General features: G+C 44.2%; 1 protein-coding gene, 1 long non-coding RNA gene and 1 pseudogene across 2 annotated transcripts in view; 2 read left to right on the top strand and 1 right to left on the bottom strand.

The window, feature by feature from the left end:
• Positions 1 to 774: 774 nt before the first annotated feature.
• LOC128094527 (splicing factor U2AF 35 kDa subunit-like) lies at positions 775 to 5,527 on the top strand. The gene is made up of 2 exons (XM_052712942.1): positions 775 to 1,186; positions 4,746 to 5,527. Exons 1-2 carry the CDS (start codon positions 1,044 to 1,046, stop codon positions 5,410 to 5,412), a joined length of 810 nt encoding a protein of 269 aa, XP_052568902.1. The 5' UTR covers positions 775 to 1,043; the 3' UTR covers positions 5,413 to 5,527.
• LOC128094530 (uncharacterized) overlaps positions 5,369 to 16,032 on the bottom strand; it is a 26,182-nt gene continuing 15,518 nt past the window's right edge. Inside the window, exons 2-3 of the long non-coding RNA XR_008213003.1 lie at positions 8,299 to 8,358; positions 5,369 to 5,482 (exon numbers count right to left, since the gene is read on the bottom strand). This is a non-coding gene — a long non-coding RNA (uncharacterized LOC128094530). The remainder of the gene's footprint in view (positions 5,483 to 8,298; positions 8,359 to 16,032) is intronic.
• LOC128094529 (cell division cycle 5-like protein) lies at positions 7,639 to 13,616 on the top strand (annotated as a pseudogene).

The raw sequence follows: 16,032 nt of genomic DNA, 5'->3' as shown, positions 1-16,032 counted from the left end.
CAGGCTGGCCTTGAACTCACAGAGATCTGTCTGGCTCTGCCTCCCGAGTGCTGGGATTAAAGGCGGGCACCACCACCGCCCGGCCAGGAGCCCATTTTTAAGGAGCCCATTTTTAAGGTGCTGAGCCAGGTAAACAGAACACACAGCTGCCTTAACTGACCATGAGTCAAAATGAATTAGAACATCCTTCCGAAGGATGCACTCCCTGGGGGAATTCAGGGAAGTTTAAGAAGTGGTTTAAGGCCGGGCGGTGGTGACACACGCCTATAATCCCAGCAACTCAGGAGGCAGAGGCAGGCAGATCTCTGTGAGTTCAAGGCCAGCCTGGTCTACAGAGGGAGAGATCCACGACAGGCACCAAAACTACACAGAGAAACCCTGTCTCAGGGAAAAAAAAAAAAAAAGTGGTTCAAAACCACTTGACCAATCAAGTCATGGTGAGAGAACCTGTCAAAATCACACACTGAGAAGTGAAGCTTCCATGTTTGAAGATCATTTTAGGGAACAGGAAATAAAAACACCTCCTCTGGTTCTAGTAACCAGGTTAATTCCTGAGAGCCTGAATGGAGACCTAAGAGTCCCACAGCCCAGCAGCCTTCCCTCTTCCATGGTTCATCCTCGGGTGGAAGAGGCTCTATAGCCAGAGAAAGCAGCTGAATTCATCAAACCAAATAATCCCTCTGCCTGGGTCTCAGCTGGAGACAATGGATTAGGCTCTGCCTGGAAGTTGTTAACTTGAAGGTGAGCTGGTAACTGTGGGGATGCTATAGGTTTAAATCCCTCCAGGAGGCCGAGTAGGGGTCCTTGTCTATAGCAGGAGGCCTGGAGCCTGAGGATGAGCAAGGGGCGAAGGCGAGGTCCCAGAGCAGGAGCTGAGAAACCAGAGCTCTGAGCATGCCTGGAGCAACCCATGCAGCATGCAACGCATGGGAACCTCCAAGGCCTCAGGAGTGTACTAGCTTCAGTGCCGGAGGGCGGAGCCTCCGCGAGTTCTTCATCCCGCCCCCACAGAGGAGCGCCTCTCCCAATTGGACCGCATCGACATGATGGGCGTGGACAGCGTTTTCTTGTCCAGAGATGGCTTCAGAGGATATCAGAGTAGTTGGAGCTCGGGGTGCTGTGTTGCAGGTGTCTGCTGGAAAATGGCTGAATACTTGGCTTCCATCTTTGGCACCGAGAAAGACAAGTGAGTAGGGGCGGCATACCGGGGCTTGGGCCGGGTGGTGAATGGCAACGGGTGGGAGGCCCTGGCGGCCTAACGCGTCTGTGCGCCCCCCGCTTCATGGGTCAGGCCTTGGGACCTGGCTGGCGGCTCCCTGTGGGCCTTGAGCTACATAGGGCTCCTTACCAGGTTCCACGCGGGACTCTGCTCCACGCCGCACTCCCACTGATGTCCTGACTTCTGCGGCCAGCGAGGTAAAACATTTCTGACAACTTTGGGCTTTGAGTGTACGGTCAGAAGTGCGGTGGTACTGTCCTTGCTAAAACTCAGTCTCTGGGGCTAATCCCGACCAAATAAACATTCCTGCCTAAGGGTTGGGGGGGGGGGGGTTCTATTCATTTTAAATTGAAGTTGGCATAGAGTAAGAGAAAAAAATAACTTTAAATCACATGTATTTGTATACCACCGTGGCACATACTAAGTTCCAGTGTGCTGACTGAAGTTTAGGCTGACAGAAATGTCTTGAGAGGCTTTGATGAATAACTCCTACTTTGAAAACCCAAAGATTAAATGTCTGGCTTAATCTACTCTGAGTAAGTAGTCACCATCTTGGTGTTCCTGAATCTCGTATAAGATTTATACAGATATCTATGATAGGAAGCCTCTGTATTTGCAATAGATAACATTTTTGGTGCCAAATTCTCACTGTTGAAAATATTCTACTACCTAGGACCAAGGCTGTCCGATCAGGCACTTTTATACAGATAGTCTGCTGTGTTTGAAAGAGGAAATGTTTCTAAAAGTCTCATGCCCAAATCAGCAGTCACTGTAGAGACATTTTACTGGGTGTGGGGTCTAGTTCAGTTTTAGAAAATCAGATGGGATAAAATTTGGGTTCTCAGTAGTCATGGAGGAGAGCTGTGTGGGCTGTGTTCAGGATGACTAAAATACAGTAAAGGGACAGGAGAGATTTGGCTCAGTAGTTCAGAGTGTGAACTGCTCTTGCAGAGGCCAGGAATTTGGTTCCCCAAATCCACTTAATGCAAACTCGTGTCTAGAACCACCTGTAACTCCAGATCTGTGGAGATCCTTTGTCTCTGGCTACCACAGGCATCTGCACTTAGGTATGCACATCCACCTCCACATATACTTTTTGTTTTTTGAGACAGGGTTTCTCTTCACAGCCCTGGCTGTTCTGGAACTCTCTCTGTAGACCAGGCTGACCTTGAAACCAGAGATCCGCCTTCCTCTGTTTCCTGAGTGCTGGGATTGAAGGCGTGTGCCACCACTTCCCAGCCACAAATACATAATTTAAAATAAAACCTTTAAAGTACTTTAAAATAAACATTCAAAGCAAGGTATAGTGGTACATGCCTTTGGTCTCAGCACTCTGGAGGTAGAGACAGAGATTTCTGTGAATTTGAGGCCAGTCTGGTCTAGATAGTGGGTTATAGGACAGCCAGAACTACATAGAGACTCTGTCTCAATAAATATTTGCAAATTTGTTTTGTGCTGTGGAAGAGTGCATTTCCTAAATTCTGAGGTCACAGAGAAGATGGCCTGGAATGTCGTCAAATGTACATGCCAGTTCTGACATGAGAGGCTTCCATTATAAATGCCTAAAGGCTGGGACTTAAAGAACCAGGAGTTAGTAGTTCTGGCCCTGTGTTCATATCTGTGTAGCGAAGGAGTATCTCAGCAAGGAATTCAGATTTTTTTTTTATTTTATTTTAGTTATTTTTTTGGTAAATCTAGGTTACTTACGTTATTTCAGCTGAAACAGTCATCAGAAAGGGGAACATGGGATGCCTCATAACTTTTGGATCTCTTAAGAAATAAAATGTGGGTCTTTTCCAATAAAATATTTAGCTGTGATATTATAAGTTAGGATGTTTTTAGATTCAGCTTGTCTGGTGGAAATCACCCTTTTCCCTTGTACTCTCCACCCTCCAAGACAGGTTTTCTCTGTGTAGTCCTGGTTGTCCTGGAACCCAATTTGTAGCCCAGGCTGGCCTCAAACTCAGAGATCTGCCTGCCTCTCCCTCCTGAGTGCTGGGATTAAAGGTGTACACCACCACCACCCACCCACCCAGCTTCCTTGTAGTTTTTATTTCATTACTTCAGATAATTTATTGACTGAAGCAAAAGTGTTTGCAGGGAGTGTCGGATTGAGAAGTTTCATGTGGAACCCTTGTGTATTTTCATCCAGAGGTTTGTCCAACAAGCTCTTTATTTTCAGTTGATTTTCTAAAGAGATATTGTCTAATCCAGTTAGGTTGCATGAAGTAAGGAATGTAGCTTGATGGCAATCATTTTCCTTTCCTGATAAACTCAGACTTTACTGTATTTGTTCCTATCTCATAATAGCTAGAGGATAACTGGTCTTCATGGTCCACCAGATTTCACTGAGATTGAGACCTTCAGTCTTTACCTCAGGGTGAGGACCTAAGCATGTGGCTCTTGCTAAAAGTGTCTGTGGGACAGCATTCCCCCCTCTGCAGCTGACAACTGAATAGGGAAGCTGCCTCAGGTAACAGTTCATATCACAGATCTTACAGACCACCCAGCACCTGAAGGTCTTGGATGGTTGTGGTTCCATGGAGTATATGAGCACTACTAAAGAGGCTCTGTGGCAGACATGTACTGCTGTGTGGTTTCTAAGGCAAGCTGGGTCTCCAAATAGTATGTTTGCAATGAGGTTTCCAAGAGATCTACTAGCTTCAGACCAGAGAGAACCTGAACTTTGTTTTCTGTTTTCTTTAGATAACGATAGTGCTTAGGTGGAATCTTAGATGGTCTTTTAGTAAAAACAACAACAACAACAACAAAAAAAACCCAGAGGCAGATATCAGGGTGAAAGCTGAAAGATCAGAGAAGCAGAGCAGCCAGCAACTAGTTCTTACCTCCATGAAATACTCATCCTGAAGAGTGTGAGTTCCTGTTTCCTCTAGCCTTATATTACCTTTCTCTGCCCAGACATCACTACCTGGGATTAGAGATGTGTGTGCTTCCCAGTACTGGGATTAAAGATGTGTTCCACCAGTGCCTGGCTCTGTTTCCAGTGTGGTCTTGAACTCACAGAGATCCAGACAATCTCTGCCTCCTGAGTGAAAGGATTAAGGGTGTATACCACCTCTGCCTGACCTCTATTTCTAAACTAGTTGTTTGTTCTGTGCTCTGATCCTCAGGCAAGTTTATTAGAGTACACTATATATCACCACACTTAGGCCTGTGAATAAGAATACACATCTAAGTTTTTTGAATAGTGCCTTGTTGGCATTGTCTTTATTTTATGGTTGTTATCCAGGACTCTGAGAATATGACAATCTTAAAAAAAACAAAGAAAATATTAAAAGGAGAAGAGGTTTAGAATAGCAGGAAGCAGGTTACAATTAGAACACTTCTGTAGGGAGCTGGAGTTACGACCTCTAACGTACTGCCTGCAAGAGGAAACACAGTCATCAAGAGCTGCTGAATTTCTGTGATTGGAAGACAAGTAGCTGGGAAATAGGATCGTGTTAATGATGTGTCTGCCATATCTTCCCAGAAATAATCAGTTCTTATTACTCTTATTTCCTTACAGAGTCAACTGTTCATTTTATTTCAAAACTGGAGCATGTCGTCATGAAGACAGATGTTCTACATTGCACAATAAACCAACCTTTAGCCAGACCATTGCCCTCTTGAACATTTACCATAACCCTCAAAACTCTGCCCAGTCTGCTGGTGGTTTGCGCTGTGCTATGAGTGACTGGGAGGTGCAGGAGCACTATGATGAGTTCTTTGAGGAAGTCTTCACTGAGATGGAAGAAAAGTATGGACAGGTTGAAGAGATGAATGTCTGTGACAACCTAGGAGACCACCTGGTTGGGAATGTGTATGTCAAGTTTCGTTATGAGGAGGATGCAGAGAAAGCTGTGATGGACTTGAATAATCGCTGGTTTAATGGGAAGCCAATCTGTTCAGAGCTGTCCTCAGTGACTGACTTCAGGGAAGCCTGCTGCCGCCAGTATGAGATGGGGGAGTGCACAAGAATAGGCTTCTGCAACTTCATGCATCTGAAGCCAATCTCAAGAGAGCTCAAAAGGAAGCTGTCTCGGCGCCAGTACAAGAAGCATAGATCCAGGTCCCGATCCCGGGAAAGGCATTCTCCATTCAGAGACATTAGGCATGGTGGCAGCAGAGGAGGTGGAGGACGAGAGCATGACAGGAGGCAGTCCAGATACCTCAAGAGAGATTGGAGATTCTGAGCCCAGCTGTTTATACCATGTGTCTGCTAGACAGTGTTGTAGTTGGTTGACAAGCCAGTTCATATTGGAACTTTAAAAAAAAAAAAAAAAAACAAAAAAGATGAGTTTTTGAATAAAATTTGTAGTGATAAAATAAGAAAAGACACCTTATTAAATACAGGGTTCACTGTCTTCCTGTGAACTTTAGTCTGGTGCTTCTGTTCTGGTGGAAGCTCTACCTCAGCCCCTGGCATCTATATACCCAAAGAGTCTGGGATGATTAGGTGAAACCCCCACCTCTCTCTCCCCAGATCCTACCCCTTTCAAAAAGCTTACCAAGCAACAGTCCATCCCTCCAGAAAGCCCCCCTGGGCTGCTCAGGACCCGGTAGCCTTATTTGCCATGTGATTCCTAGCCTGCCATCCCAAGGGTCACCTAGGATTTCTTGCTCTGTTTATTAAACCTGGATTTATTAATTTAGCTTGATTGGCTTATTACATCAGCAGCAACAGAAAAACCAATGACGGGGGGGATTCAAAACTTAACAGTTTTGTTGTCCTGTTAGTAAGCAAGTTGATCTTGACATAAGGATCTGAAGCCCCAGAGAAGTCCTTGGCTGACAAATTGACATCTCTGTATCCTCAGGATGAACTGTTTCAAGTGCAGTCATAGTTTAAAATGAAGTTCAGTTTCCCACAGGCTTTGCTGTTACTCTTGTCATTTCTGACCAGTGACCTCTGCTTATATAATTCTGGTTTAATTCTACCAATCCCAGTCAACTGCTCCTGCCTCTGAGGCTGTTGGATATTAAAGTCTGGGTTCAACAGGTTGAGTTGTCTTCAGATTGAGATTTGCCTTAAATGAAGAGCAAGACACAGCAGAAGTATAACGTCATTAGCTATCTGTCTTTCAGAAACTTGTGCCTAGAATGTCAGTGTGCTGTTATATTTTGAGAAGTGCTTATGTCTGTGGGTACTTTCTTTTTAGCCTAAAATCAAAATGTTCATATGAGTAATGTGAGCAAAGCTGTTCCTACAGCTTTAGGCTAAAAAGTGAGGCTTGGTATCAGGAAATGAACTTGCAAACATGTGACCCAAGAGCTTTAAAGGTTTTCATGCACTTTCTAAATGGTCTAATGTGCATTAGAGCCTATCTGGCTGGGAGGATGTGAAGATTTGCACAAACAAGCTTCTTTAAGAAGGAAATTACTCACTTTTAGATTATATCCCCAAACTGAAATAATTTGATATATGTTGTGTTAGGAAGAATGCCTCTTTCTCAAGCTAGGTGTGGTGGTGGCTGATGACTGTATTTCTAGCATTTGGGAGGCAGAGATGGAACCTTTATCCCTGAGTTCAAAATCAGCCTAGGCTGGGAAGTGAGACTCAGCCTCAGAAATGAAACCAAACCAAGGATAGCTTTCTCTATATTACATGAAATTTTCTACTACTGTCTTACAGCTTTATAAAGACACAAATTTTTACTGGTTCAGATAAAATTCATTGTGAGAATACAGGTTTTACTATTGTAAAGACCTACAGGACTCAGTTATGTATGCTTGCAAGGGATTTTGTTGGCTGTGACTCGTGCCTCTGTCAGGACAGAGAGTATTTTGTCCTTTCCACATGGGTTATCAAAAAGTCTCTCTCTCTCTCTCTCTCTCTCTCTCTCTCTCTCTCTCTCTCTCTCTCTCTCTGTATGTACATGTGTCTAAAGGTGTCCACAAATGCCAGCAGAAGAGGATGTCACACCATTGATCTGAACTAGAATTACAGGTTGTTGTTGTTGTCTATGCAATATGGGTTCTGGACCCAAATTGCTGTCCTCTGAAAGAGCAGCAAGTGTTTTAACTGCTAACCCATCTCTCTGGGCCCCAAGAGGCTTCACTTCTGAAAGAAACACTTTTGACAAATGAAAGATGAGCAACCATAAATTAGAGATAAATTAAGGAAGGTTTGATGCTGATATTAGCACATTAGACTTTGCTAAAGGACTTTAATCTTCACCTCTAAGCTTTGAGTTAGAAGTTTCTCTAATGTCCCTTTAAATCCTGTCTCATCTGAAGTGGTCCTCATAAAGAGGAAGAAGCAATCATTACAGATATGGCTGGTTATTTGTTTAACTGCATTTTATGTGGTGCTATAGAGTGAACTCAGGGCCTCCTACCTGCTACATAAATGTTCCATTAACTGAATTCTAAGATCCCAGTGTTTTTTTTTTTTTTTTCTTCTTAGCACCTGCCAGGACACTCAGACACAAAGATGCCTCAGTTTATGATCAAAGGGTGTGTGTCGAGAAACACCAAGGATGAATGCAGTTTAGTGAAATATGGGGAAAACTAGTGTTCTATGATTGCCTCATTGCTGCATAGGAAATCAGCAAAGCATTACAAAGCCAGATGTTATGAATGGCTGGAGCCAAGTATTAAAAAAACTGAATGGTCTAGAGAAGAGAAGGAAAAACTCTTGTACTTGGCCAAGCTGATGCCAACGCTGTGGAGTACCATCCCTCCAATCATTGGAAGAACAGCAGCCTGGTGCTTGGAACACTATGAATTCCTCCTGTACAAATGTGCCCAAAGGCACAATGAAGAGGAAACAACAGATAACTACCAAAACTCAAACCTGAGGAGATATCCAAATCCAGAAACAAAACCAGCTCGGCCAAATCCAGTTTATATGGATGAGGATGAACATGAGATGCTCTCTGGGGCAGCTGGCCAGTACTCAAAGAAAGAAGGCTGAGAGGAAAGCAAGTGACAAACAGCTGAGAGAAAGCTTTGCTGCCCTTCAGAAGAGACGAGAGCTTTGAGCAAAAGGAAAAAGAGGAGGAGTTGATTATAATGCCGAAATCCCATTTGCACAGAAGCCTGCTCTTGGTTTTTATGATACTTCTGAGGAGAATTACCAGGCCCTTGATGCAGACTTCAGGAAATGATGACAGCAGGATCTTGATGGGGAGTAAGATCTGAAATAGAAGGAAGAGACATAAGAAAAGAGAAACAGGATTTAAAAAGGAAAAAAGAATCTGATTTGCGATTAGCTATTCTTCAAACTCTTGGGATCTCTGCGTTTCCTAAAAAGAGAAACTAGCGCTGCCTGCCCCTCAGATTTCAGATACAGAACTCTAGGAAGTTGTCAAGGTAGGCCAGGCCAGTGAAGTTGCTCAGCAGACTGCAGAGGAGTCTGGAATAACAAACTCTACTTCCAGCACTATCCTGTCTGAGTACAATGTCATAAACAATGACTTCGCTCTGAGAACACCGCTGACACTGGCTTCCCAAGACAGGTTCTGCAGGAGTCTCAGAACCTCATGGCCTTGACCAATGTGGACATTCCACTGAAACATGGGCTTACTACCCCACTGCATGAGAGTGTCTTCTCTGGTATGACCCCACAGCGGCAGGGTGTGCAGACTCCACATGTGTGACATGCATCTTAAAGGGTCTTATTAATAAAAAACTCAGGAGCCAGGTATTAGGGTGAATGCTGATAGAACAGAGAAGCAGAACAAGTCACAGCTAACCTCACCTCGACAACTTCTCAGCTGATCCTGTTTCCTCAAACTGGAAGCCTCTGAGTCCTCATCCGAATCAATCTCAGCTGAACTGCTACTAAAAGCTTAAAAGCTTCTAGTTCCTGGTCCTCAGGCCTTATATACCTTTCTGCTTCCTGCCATCACTTCGTGGGATTAAAGGTGTGTGTCTTTACCAAGCAAGACATAAGATCTCAAGTGCTGGGATTAAAGGTTTGTGTCACCATGCCTGGCTGTTTCCAGTGTGACCTTGAACTCACAGAGATCCAGATGGATCTCTGCCTCTGGAATGCTAGGATTAAAGGTATGTGCTGCCACTGCCTAACCTCTATGTTTAATATAGTGGCTGTTCTGTTCTCTGACCCCAAATAAGTTTATTGGGGTGCACAATATATCAACCACACACATAGGCTTCTTTCTCCCCCTTTCAGGACTCCTCCAAATGGAGCTGAAGTGCTGATTCCCCAAAGTGGATCAAAACCCAAACCAATCACTAATGCCACCCTAGGTAGAACACCATTTAGACACTAGTTAAACATTAGTCCAGAGGATGGAATGGTAGACTATAGTGAGTCCTCTTATGTGAAGCACATGGAAAGAGAATCTTGTGAACATCTCCAAGTAGGGTTGGTGGGCCTCCCTGCTCCTAAGAAAGATTTTCAAATGGTTCTACCAGAAAATGCTGAGAAGGAGCTGGAAGAGCATGAAATAGATGATTCCTACATTGAAGATACTGCTGATGTGGATGCTGGAAAGCAGGCCATATGAGAAGCTGAGCATGTAAAGGAAATGAAACAAATGCACAAAGCTGTTCAGAAGGATATACCACGAGCGTGTGAAGTAAAGGAAACTGTTTTAAGACCTGTAAATATAAACTACCTCTAAAAGATTTACAGAGAAGTGAAGAATTGATCAAAAAAGAATTGATGACTATGCTTCATTATGACCTACATCACCCCTATGAGCCGTCTGGAAATAAAAAGGGGAAAAACTGTTGGATTGGTACCAACAAATTACATTACCTATCTTGAGCATATCCCTTATGAGAAGTTCTCCAAAGAAACTGAAAAAGGCCCAGGATGTTCTCATGCAAGAGATGGACATGGTAAAACAAGGAATGAACCTTGGAGAATTCTCCAGTGAAGCTTACAACCAGGTGTGGAAAGAATGCCACAGTCAAGTGCTGTATCTTCCTGTTCAGAGCTGCTACACAAGGGCAAAAAGTTAGCAAAAAGGCCAGAATTGGATCACTTGAAAAGAGACTTGAGATAAACAGGGGTCACGTGACAACAGAAGCCAAGAGAGCTGCAGAGATGGAAAAGAAGATGAACATTTTGTTTGGCAGTTACCACTCTCCTGCTATGGGGCTCATGAATAAGCTGGATGACTTTTGGGACCAAATTGAACAGGCTCTCTTGAAACTTTGCACTTTTGAAGAACTCAGGAAACATGAAGACTCTGCCATTCCTCAGAGGCTAGAGTGTCTAAAAGAAGATGTACAGCAGCAACAAGAATGAGAGAAAGAGCTTCAGGTAAAGTTCTGAAGCACAGTTGATGCTCTGCCACAGAAGAACTAGTTGGAATGTCTTCTTAGCAGACCACTAGCTTCTACCACCTCAGGAGCTAAGAAAGGCATAAGAGAACATCTAAAACCTATTGCTGAGATTTCCTCATTTTGTTTTAACCCACTTACCTGTTGTCTCCATGATGCATTTGTCAAATGCATTGATTTATGACATTCTTTTGTTCCATGACTATAAAAAGCCACGTGACTACATCCTTCCAGGTCAACCTGAATCTGTGTTCCCAGGCTGTCCTCACTCATGTTTGACTCAGAAAAGAACCACGTCTTACTGCCTTTGGGGTGAGCACTGTGCTTTAAGTTGGCAATGGAGAACAATACTTATTCCTAATTATCAAGTGGGGGAAAACATAGGTGCTGTTACTGGAGGTTTACATGCAAAGTCTGAAATCGGACAGCTGCAGATAGAGAAATTAGCATCTTTGTTGGCAGAAGATAACACCTATGGGCATGAGACAGAATTGTAGAAGTAGGAGAGGAAGTGCAGCAGGAGAGAGCCAGGAGGCAATGCCACTGCTTAGGAGGTGAGACCAGCTGAGCAGAATTCAGGAGCAGAGTGTGTTGCTTGGAGTCTGTAATCCCCTGGGCTTTAGGCAATTCTTTAGGAAGTCACATATAGCTTGTTTTCAAGTTGTGTGTTTGACTTTCCTAGGCACCATAAATACTCATTTTAGAATGTGTATTTGACTGTCCAAGGTGATCATAACAGTCTCCAGAAGTTGTTATAAAAATGTGAAGGACAAACCTTTAATCCCAGCACTCGGGAGGCAGAGGCAGGCGGATCTCTGTGAGTTCGAGGCCAGCCTGGGCTACAGAGTGAGTTCCAGGACAGGCTCTAAAGCTACACAGAGAAACCCTGTCTCGAAAAACCAAAAAAATAAATAAACAAATAAATAAAAATGTGAAGGACTCCTGTAGGGCAATTCTGACATGAGAATCATGGGGAGGAACGTTGTAGTAGTTGAATTTAAGTCTCTGAAGGTCCCCTAACCTGGATTTGAATCTCTTCTCCATAGCTTACTAGTGGTGTGACCTTGAGCAGGTGACTGGAGCCTCAGAATTTTGATATTCTTGCCTATAAATTCAGGATAATAATAATATTAAGGATTTTAACTAGTAATAGTAATAATTAAAAGTACATTATTTGGGGACCAGATACATACCTCAGCAGTTAAGAGCACTTGCTGTTCTTGCAGAGAACTTGGGTTCAGTTTTTAGCACCCATATTGAGGCTCCCAACCATACATAATTTCAGTCCCAGGGGATCCCATGACCTCTTCTAGCCTCCTGGAGTACTGAACACATATGGTCTATAGACATGCATATAGACAAAACACGCATACACATAAAACAAAAACAAACCACATTAAGCACAGCATACTCCATGGGACACCCAGCAGTTGCTTGGTGCGCTTCGCCCTCTCATCTTCACATGCAGAAAAAGTCAGGGTCTACTGCAGCCAGCAAGGCTGGAGAAGGGACAAGATCAAAACTGCTCTTTCTGGCCATCTGAACCACTTTGTGACCTGGGTTCTCACCCAGGCCATCTGCAGAGGAAAAGTGATCAACAGCCAGGCTTGAGACTCACACAGGCCATCTGTGCTGCTGACTACCTGTGTGAACTTGAGCGTGCTACTTAAACGTCTTCCTCCTCCTCTTCCTGGCTTTGTTTCATTGTTTTAGATAGTGTCTCATGTAGCCCAGTCTGACTTCAAACTCACTATTTTGCCTAGGCTGGCCCTAAACTCCTGATTCATTTTCCTCCACCTCCACCACATGCTGGGACTGCAGGATACAAACTATTGCTACTTACATTTCCAAACTTAGTTTCCTTAGGGAAGAGTGGGGGTGATTAACATCTTTCCCAGTGAATTGTTATGAAGATTATATGAGCTAATTCATAGCATTTTTAAAAGTGTCTGACACATGGCATGAGCTTAAAAAATAAAAAAAAACAGTAAAAATAATTAAAATAACAAAAATAAGTTCAATCCTCACCCCCTCGACAACCATCCCCTGTGGCACCAGCAAACACCAGAGCCTTAAGCGAGATAAGGCTCTGATCTTCGGACTAGACAACCCAGTTCTCTGGCCCCAGGGCACACTCTGTGCTCCTCTCCCTGCCCACCCCTCCCAGCCATCTGCAGCCTCAGAGACTTGGCAGCAACCTCCCCACACCCACCCCTTTGACAACCATCCTCTGCAGCACCAGAGACCACTGGAACCCTACCCCCTTCCACTCCCTGCACTGATAGGGAAGAAGTAAGGCCCTGATCTCCCAACTGGACCGCCCAGTTCTCTAGTCCCTGAGCCCTGGGGACACATTCTGTGCCCCTCACCCCCAGCCATTGCAGCCCCAGAGACCTTGCAGCAACCTCCTTCGCCAGCCCCTGGACAACCATCCTCTGCAGCACCAGTTACCACTGGAGCCAAACAACCCTCCTGCTCCTCCTGCACTGATTGGGAAGAAGAGTGACCACTGGAGCCACAGGCAACACCTGCACCTATAGGAAGAGCAACCCAGAGCTCCACCTGTACAGATTAAAGAAATGGGTAGATGGCAGTGTAAGAACATATTCAACAATGTAAAGAACAATACCACACCACCAGAACCTAGTGATCCTGCAACAGCAAGACCTGAACATCCCAATGCAGATGATCCAGAAGAAAATGACTGTGGGAGCCCATTCTCGGGTTCCTCGTGGCTTTACCCAGCAGGTCCGCATAGAGGATAATTAGGACCACGGGCCTGAGTGCAGGTGTCTGAGATGGTCTGCACTTGGCTGTGCTGGGGGAGGAGGTCTTTTGCTCCACCCCTTGGCGTCTCTATAAAAACCCTGGGGCAGAGACAGTCAGGGCCAGTTGGAATAGGTTCCAGGCCCTCTCGAGGCTATCTTTTATTTTCTATCTGTTTATCTCCACAAGATTCTCCGCAATAAATCCTTCTATCTAACATTTCCTGCTGCTCGCACTCAAGAAAACTCTGGGGAACTGTGGGGGTGGTTGGGTAAACGCCCCACAGAATGGCGCCATGAACAGGGACTAAAGAAAAAAGAAAAAAAAGGGACTAAAGACAAATGAACAGGGACTAAAGACAAAGTAATAGGGACTAAAGATAAAGGAAAATAATAGTTTTATTACAGAGTTTTTGGCGAAAGTGCTGAGTTCAGCCCTGCCAGTGGATAAGGCATGCCGGTGTTATGGAAAAAAAATATATATTTATATATATTATTGAGAGGCAGGGGTTTTATCCTCGAGAGAAAAGGAAAGCGGACTGGAAGGATGTCCGATGCTGCAGCGAAATTCTCTTCTGTCAAAATTTTCTATCTTCTATCCCTTTCTCAATTTCTATCTGTGAAAAATAAGTATAAGGCATAGGGTAGTAATATAGTTTAGGAAAAACTTAGAAGTGTAAGATTGTGTAGGAAAAAATAAGTAAGGCAACTAGACAGAAAAACTCTACAATTTTCTAACTTTGGGGGGGCTATAAACCCAAGCTGGGGAAAAAATTCTTTGGGCTTTACGGGTAGTAAAAAAGCTCTTCTGAGCTTACGGGGAAGAAAAAGTTTCCTATGGAAGCTTTTGACCTGGGGACAGCTGAAATGCTAAGTCCAAGCGGCAGGAGAAAGTGATTTCTTCCTGAGGCAAAAATGGGGGTGTAAAAAGTCAGAGTTTAAAGTTGGGAAGTTTTGGGAAAAGTTGGTCTTTCTCCTGGGGAAAAAAACCTTTCTCTTAAACTATAAAGATTTTCTTGGAAAATTTTGGGGAAAAAAAATCTCTCTAAAAAGCTTTAATCTTTCTCAAAAGCTCTCAAACTTAAAAACTAAAGCCTTTAACTTTCTCAGAAGGACAAAAATTAGAATCACCTGAAGATATTAGTATGGGGACCACCTGTGATTAACTCTAAGGGAAAACAACAAACCTCTTAAGACAGCAAAACCTCTCTAAGTTCTCTTTCAAGCTTTAAAAATCCTCCCTGCAATGTAGGAGGCAGGGACAAGTTCCTAAAAATCTTTTCTAAGCTCTGTCTCTTCATGCTAGTAAAAGACAGTGGGTCAGAGTACCCTGAGGGAAACGCTTGGCAGAGTGTGGGTAAAGAGCTACAGAGAGCCCAAAAAGGCAGGAAACTTTACCTGAGAAAAGCAAAAAAGCCAAGCTTTTCAGTTACAGCCGAGCTGAGGCATCAAAGGTTTTGAGCGTTTCAGAATGAAAAAAGGTGCTTCTAATCTTCCTAACACAAAGATCCCCTGAAGCATTGTATCTGCGCTTCTGACCAAAAACCCAGAGGCGACTGACCAGCGTCTCAGAGTTGGAGTGCATTTCGGGGATACTAGGGTTCCTGCAGTGGTAAACTTCCTGGAGCACAGAGCTGAGGCAGGAAGGTGCAGGATCTAGGGGAAGATTGCTAATGAACAAACAAAACTAAAGCCAGTGGGAACAGCACAGTTGTCCACTTTCCTACAAGTCCCAGGTTGATAGGTCCACAGCTGCAAAAAGAAATCTGAGAAAAAGCTTTCCTATCAGAGTAAGGACCTTTCTGGGAAAACAGTAAAGCTGAACTGTGTCTGAAGCAGTTGTGCTGCTGAGTCAGAACGCTGTCTGGGGAAAGAGCCCAGCCAGGGCAGAACAGAACTATCCAGGAGTAAAGCTTTCTTTTTTGTCAGAGAAAGCATCTCTTTGAGAAAAGCTTTGTTTCAACTGACTCCTGTGAGATGAAGGGGAGTGTAGCCCGAAGGGGTGATTGCCTCTGGCATAAGCTCTGTCCTTGAGCACCCAGACAAGCAAACACAACCCACTGGGGCACTGGGTCAGGTGAAAGGCCTGAGGGAAAAACACCTGTCCTAATGGGAGTTTAGAAATGGCAAAAATCTCCCTTGTTAGATTTTCAGTCTGTACACAAACCACGCAGACCCGGAAAACAAACGGACAAAAAACCCTACCTTCAGTAGCAGGGAAAGCTGCCACTGTAGTGTTGGAAACTGTTTCTGGGGTAGAGGGGATAAACTGAGACCAAACTGGGAACTGTCTGGGAAAAAGACTCCAAAGAAACAGAAGGGACAGAATTCCTCCCCAGAAAATACATGACCTGTGAAAAGTTGCTAGAATTTGAGGCAGATTCGGGGGGAGAAAAAAGCCCCTACCTCCAAAAGCAGCTAGCAGAGGTACAGAGCCGCAGACAGATAGCTGAAGCTCTGCATCTGGGGAAGGAAGGAACAAGCAAAATGAGATCAGTGGGAGAATATCTCTCTGAAGGAGCTATGGAAAAGCTGTTGTAAATGATCTTGTTTTTCACTGACTGGCTAAGACAAAGACAAGCCCCGAGGAAAGTTGCTATTAGAAATGCCAGTTTCAATGCCAGCTAATGAGGCAGGTGAGGTTCTGATCTGGGGCCAGTGTCAAATGAAGGAGAGACCAGAAACCTCCCAATGTCCCATAATTGAAAATGTAAAATGCTTGTTCAAATCTCCCGTTGCAAAACCAAAAAACTTTGTTCAAACCTCCCTGGCAAGAATTTGTAAGCAAGT

Source organism: Peromyscus californicus, unplaced genomic scaffold (assembly GCF_007827085.1).
Source record: "Peromyscus californicus insignis strain IS unplaced genomic scaffold, ASM782708v3 Scaffold_4__1_contigs__length_199733344, whole genome shotgun sequence".
Taxonomy (NCBI): Eukaryota; Metazoa; Chordata; class Mammalia; order Rodentia; family Cricetidae; genus Peromyscus; species Peromyscus californicus.
The sequence above is the reverse complement of the archived record's forward strand: the minus strand, read 5'-3'. Positions and strand labels throughout refer to the sequence as shown.

Coding starts and splice junctions, on each gene's coding strand:
- LOC128094527 (XM_052712942.1), top strand. CDS start 1,044: ATGATGGGCGTGGACAGCGTTTTCTTGTCCAGAGATGGCTTCAGAGGA. Junction 1,187..4,745: donor TTTGGCACCGAGAAAGACAA/GTGAGTAGGGGC, acceptor ATTTCCTTACAG/AGTCAACTGTTCATTTTATT.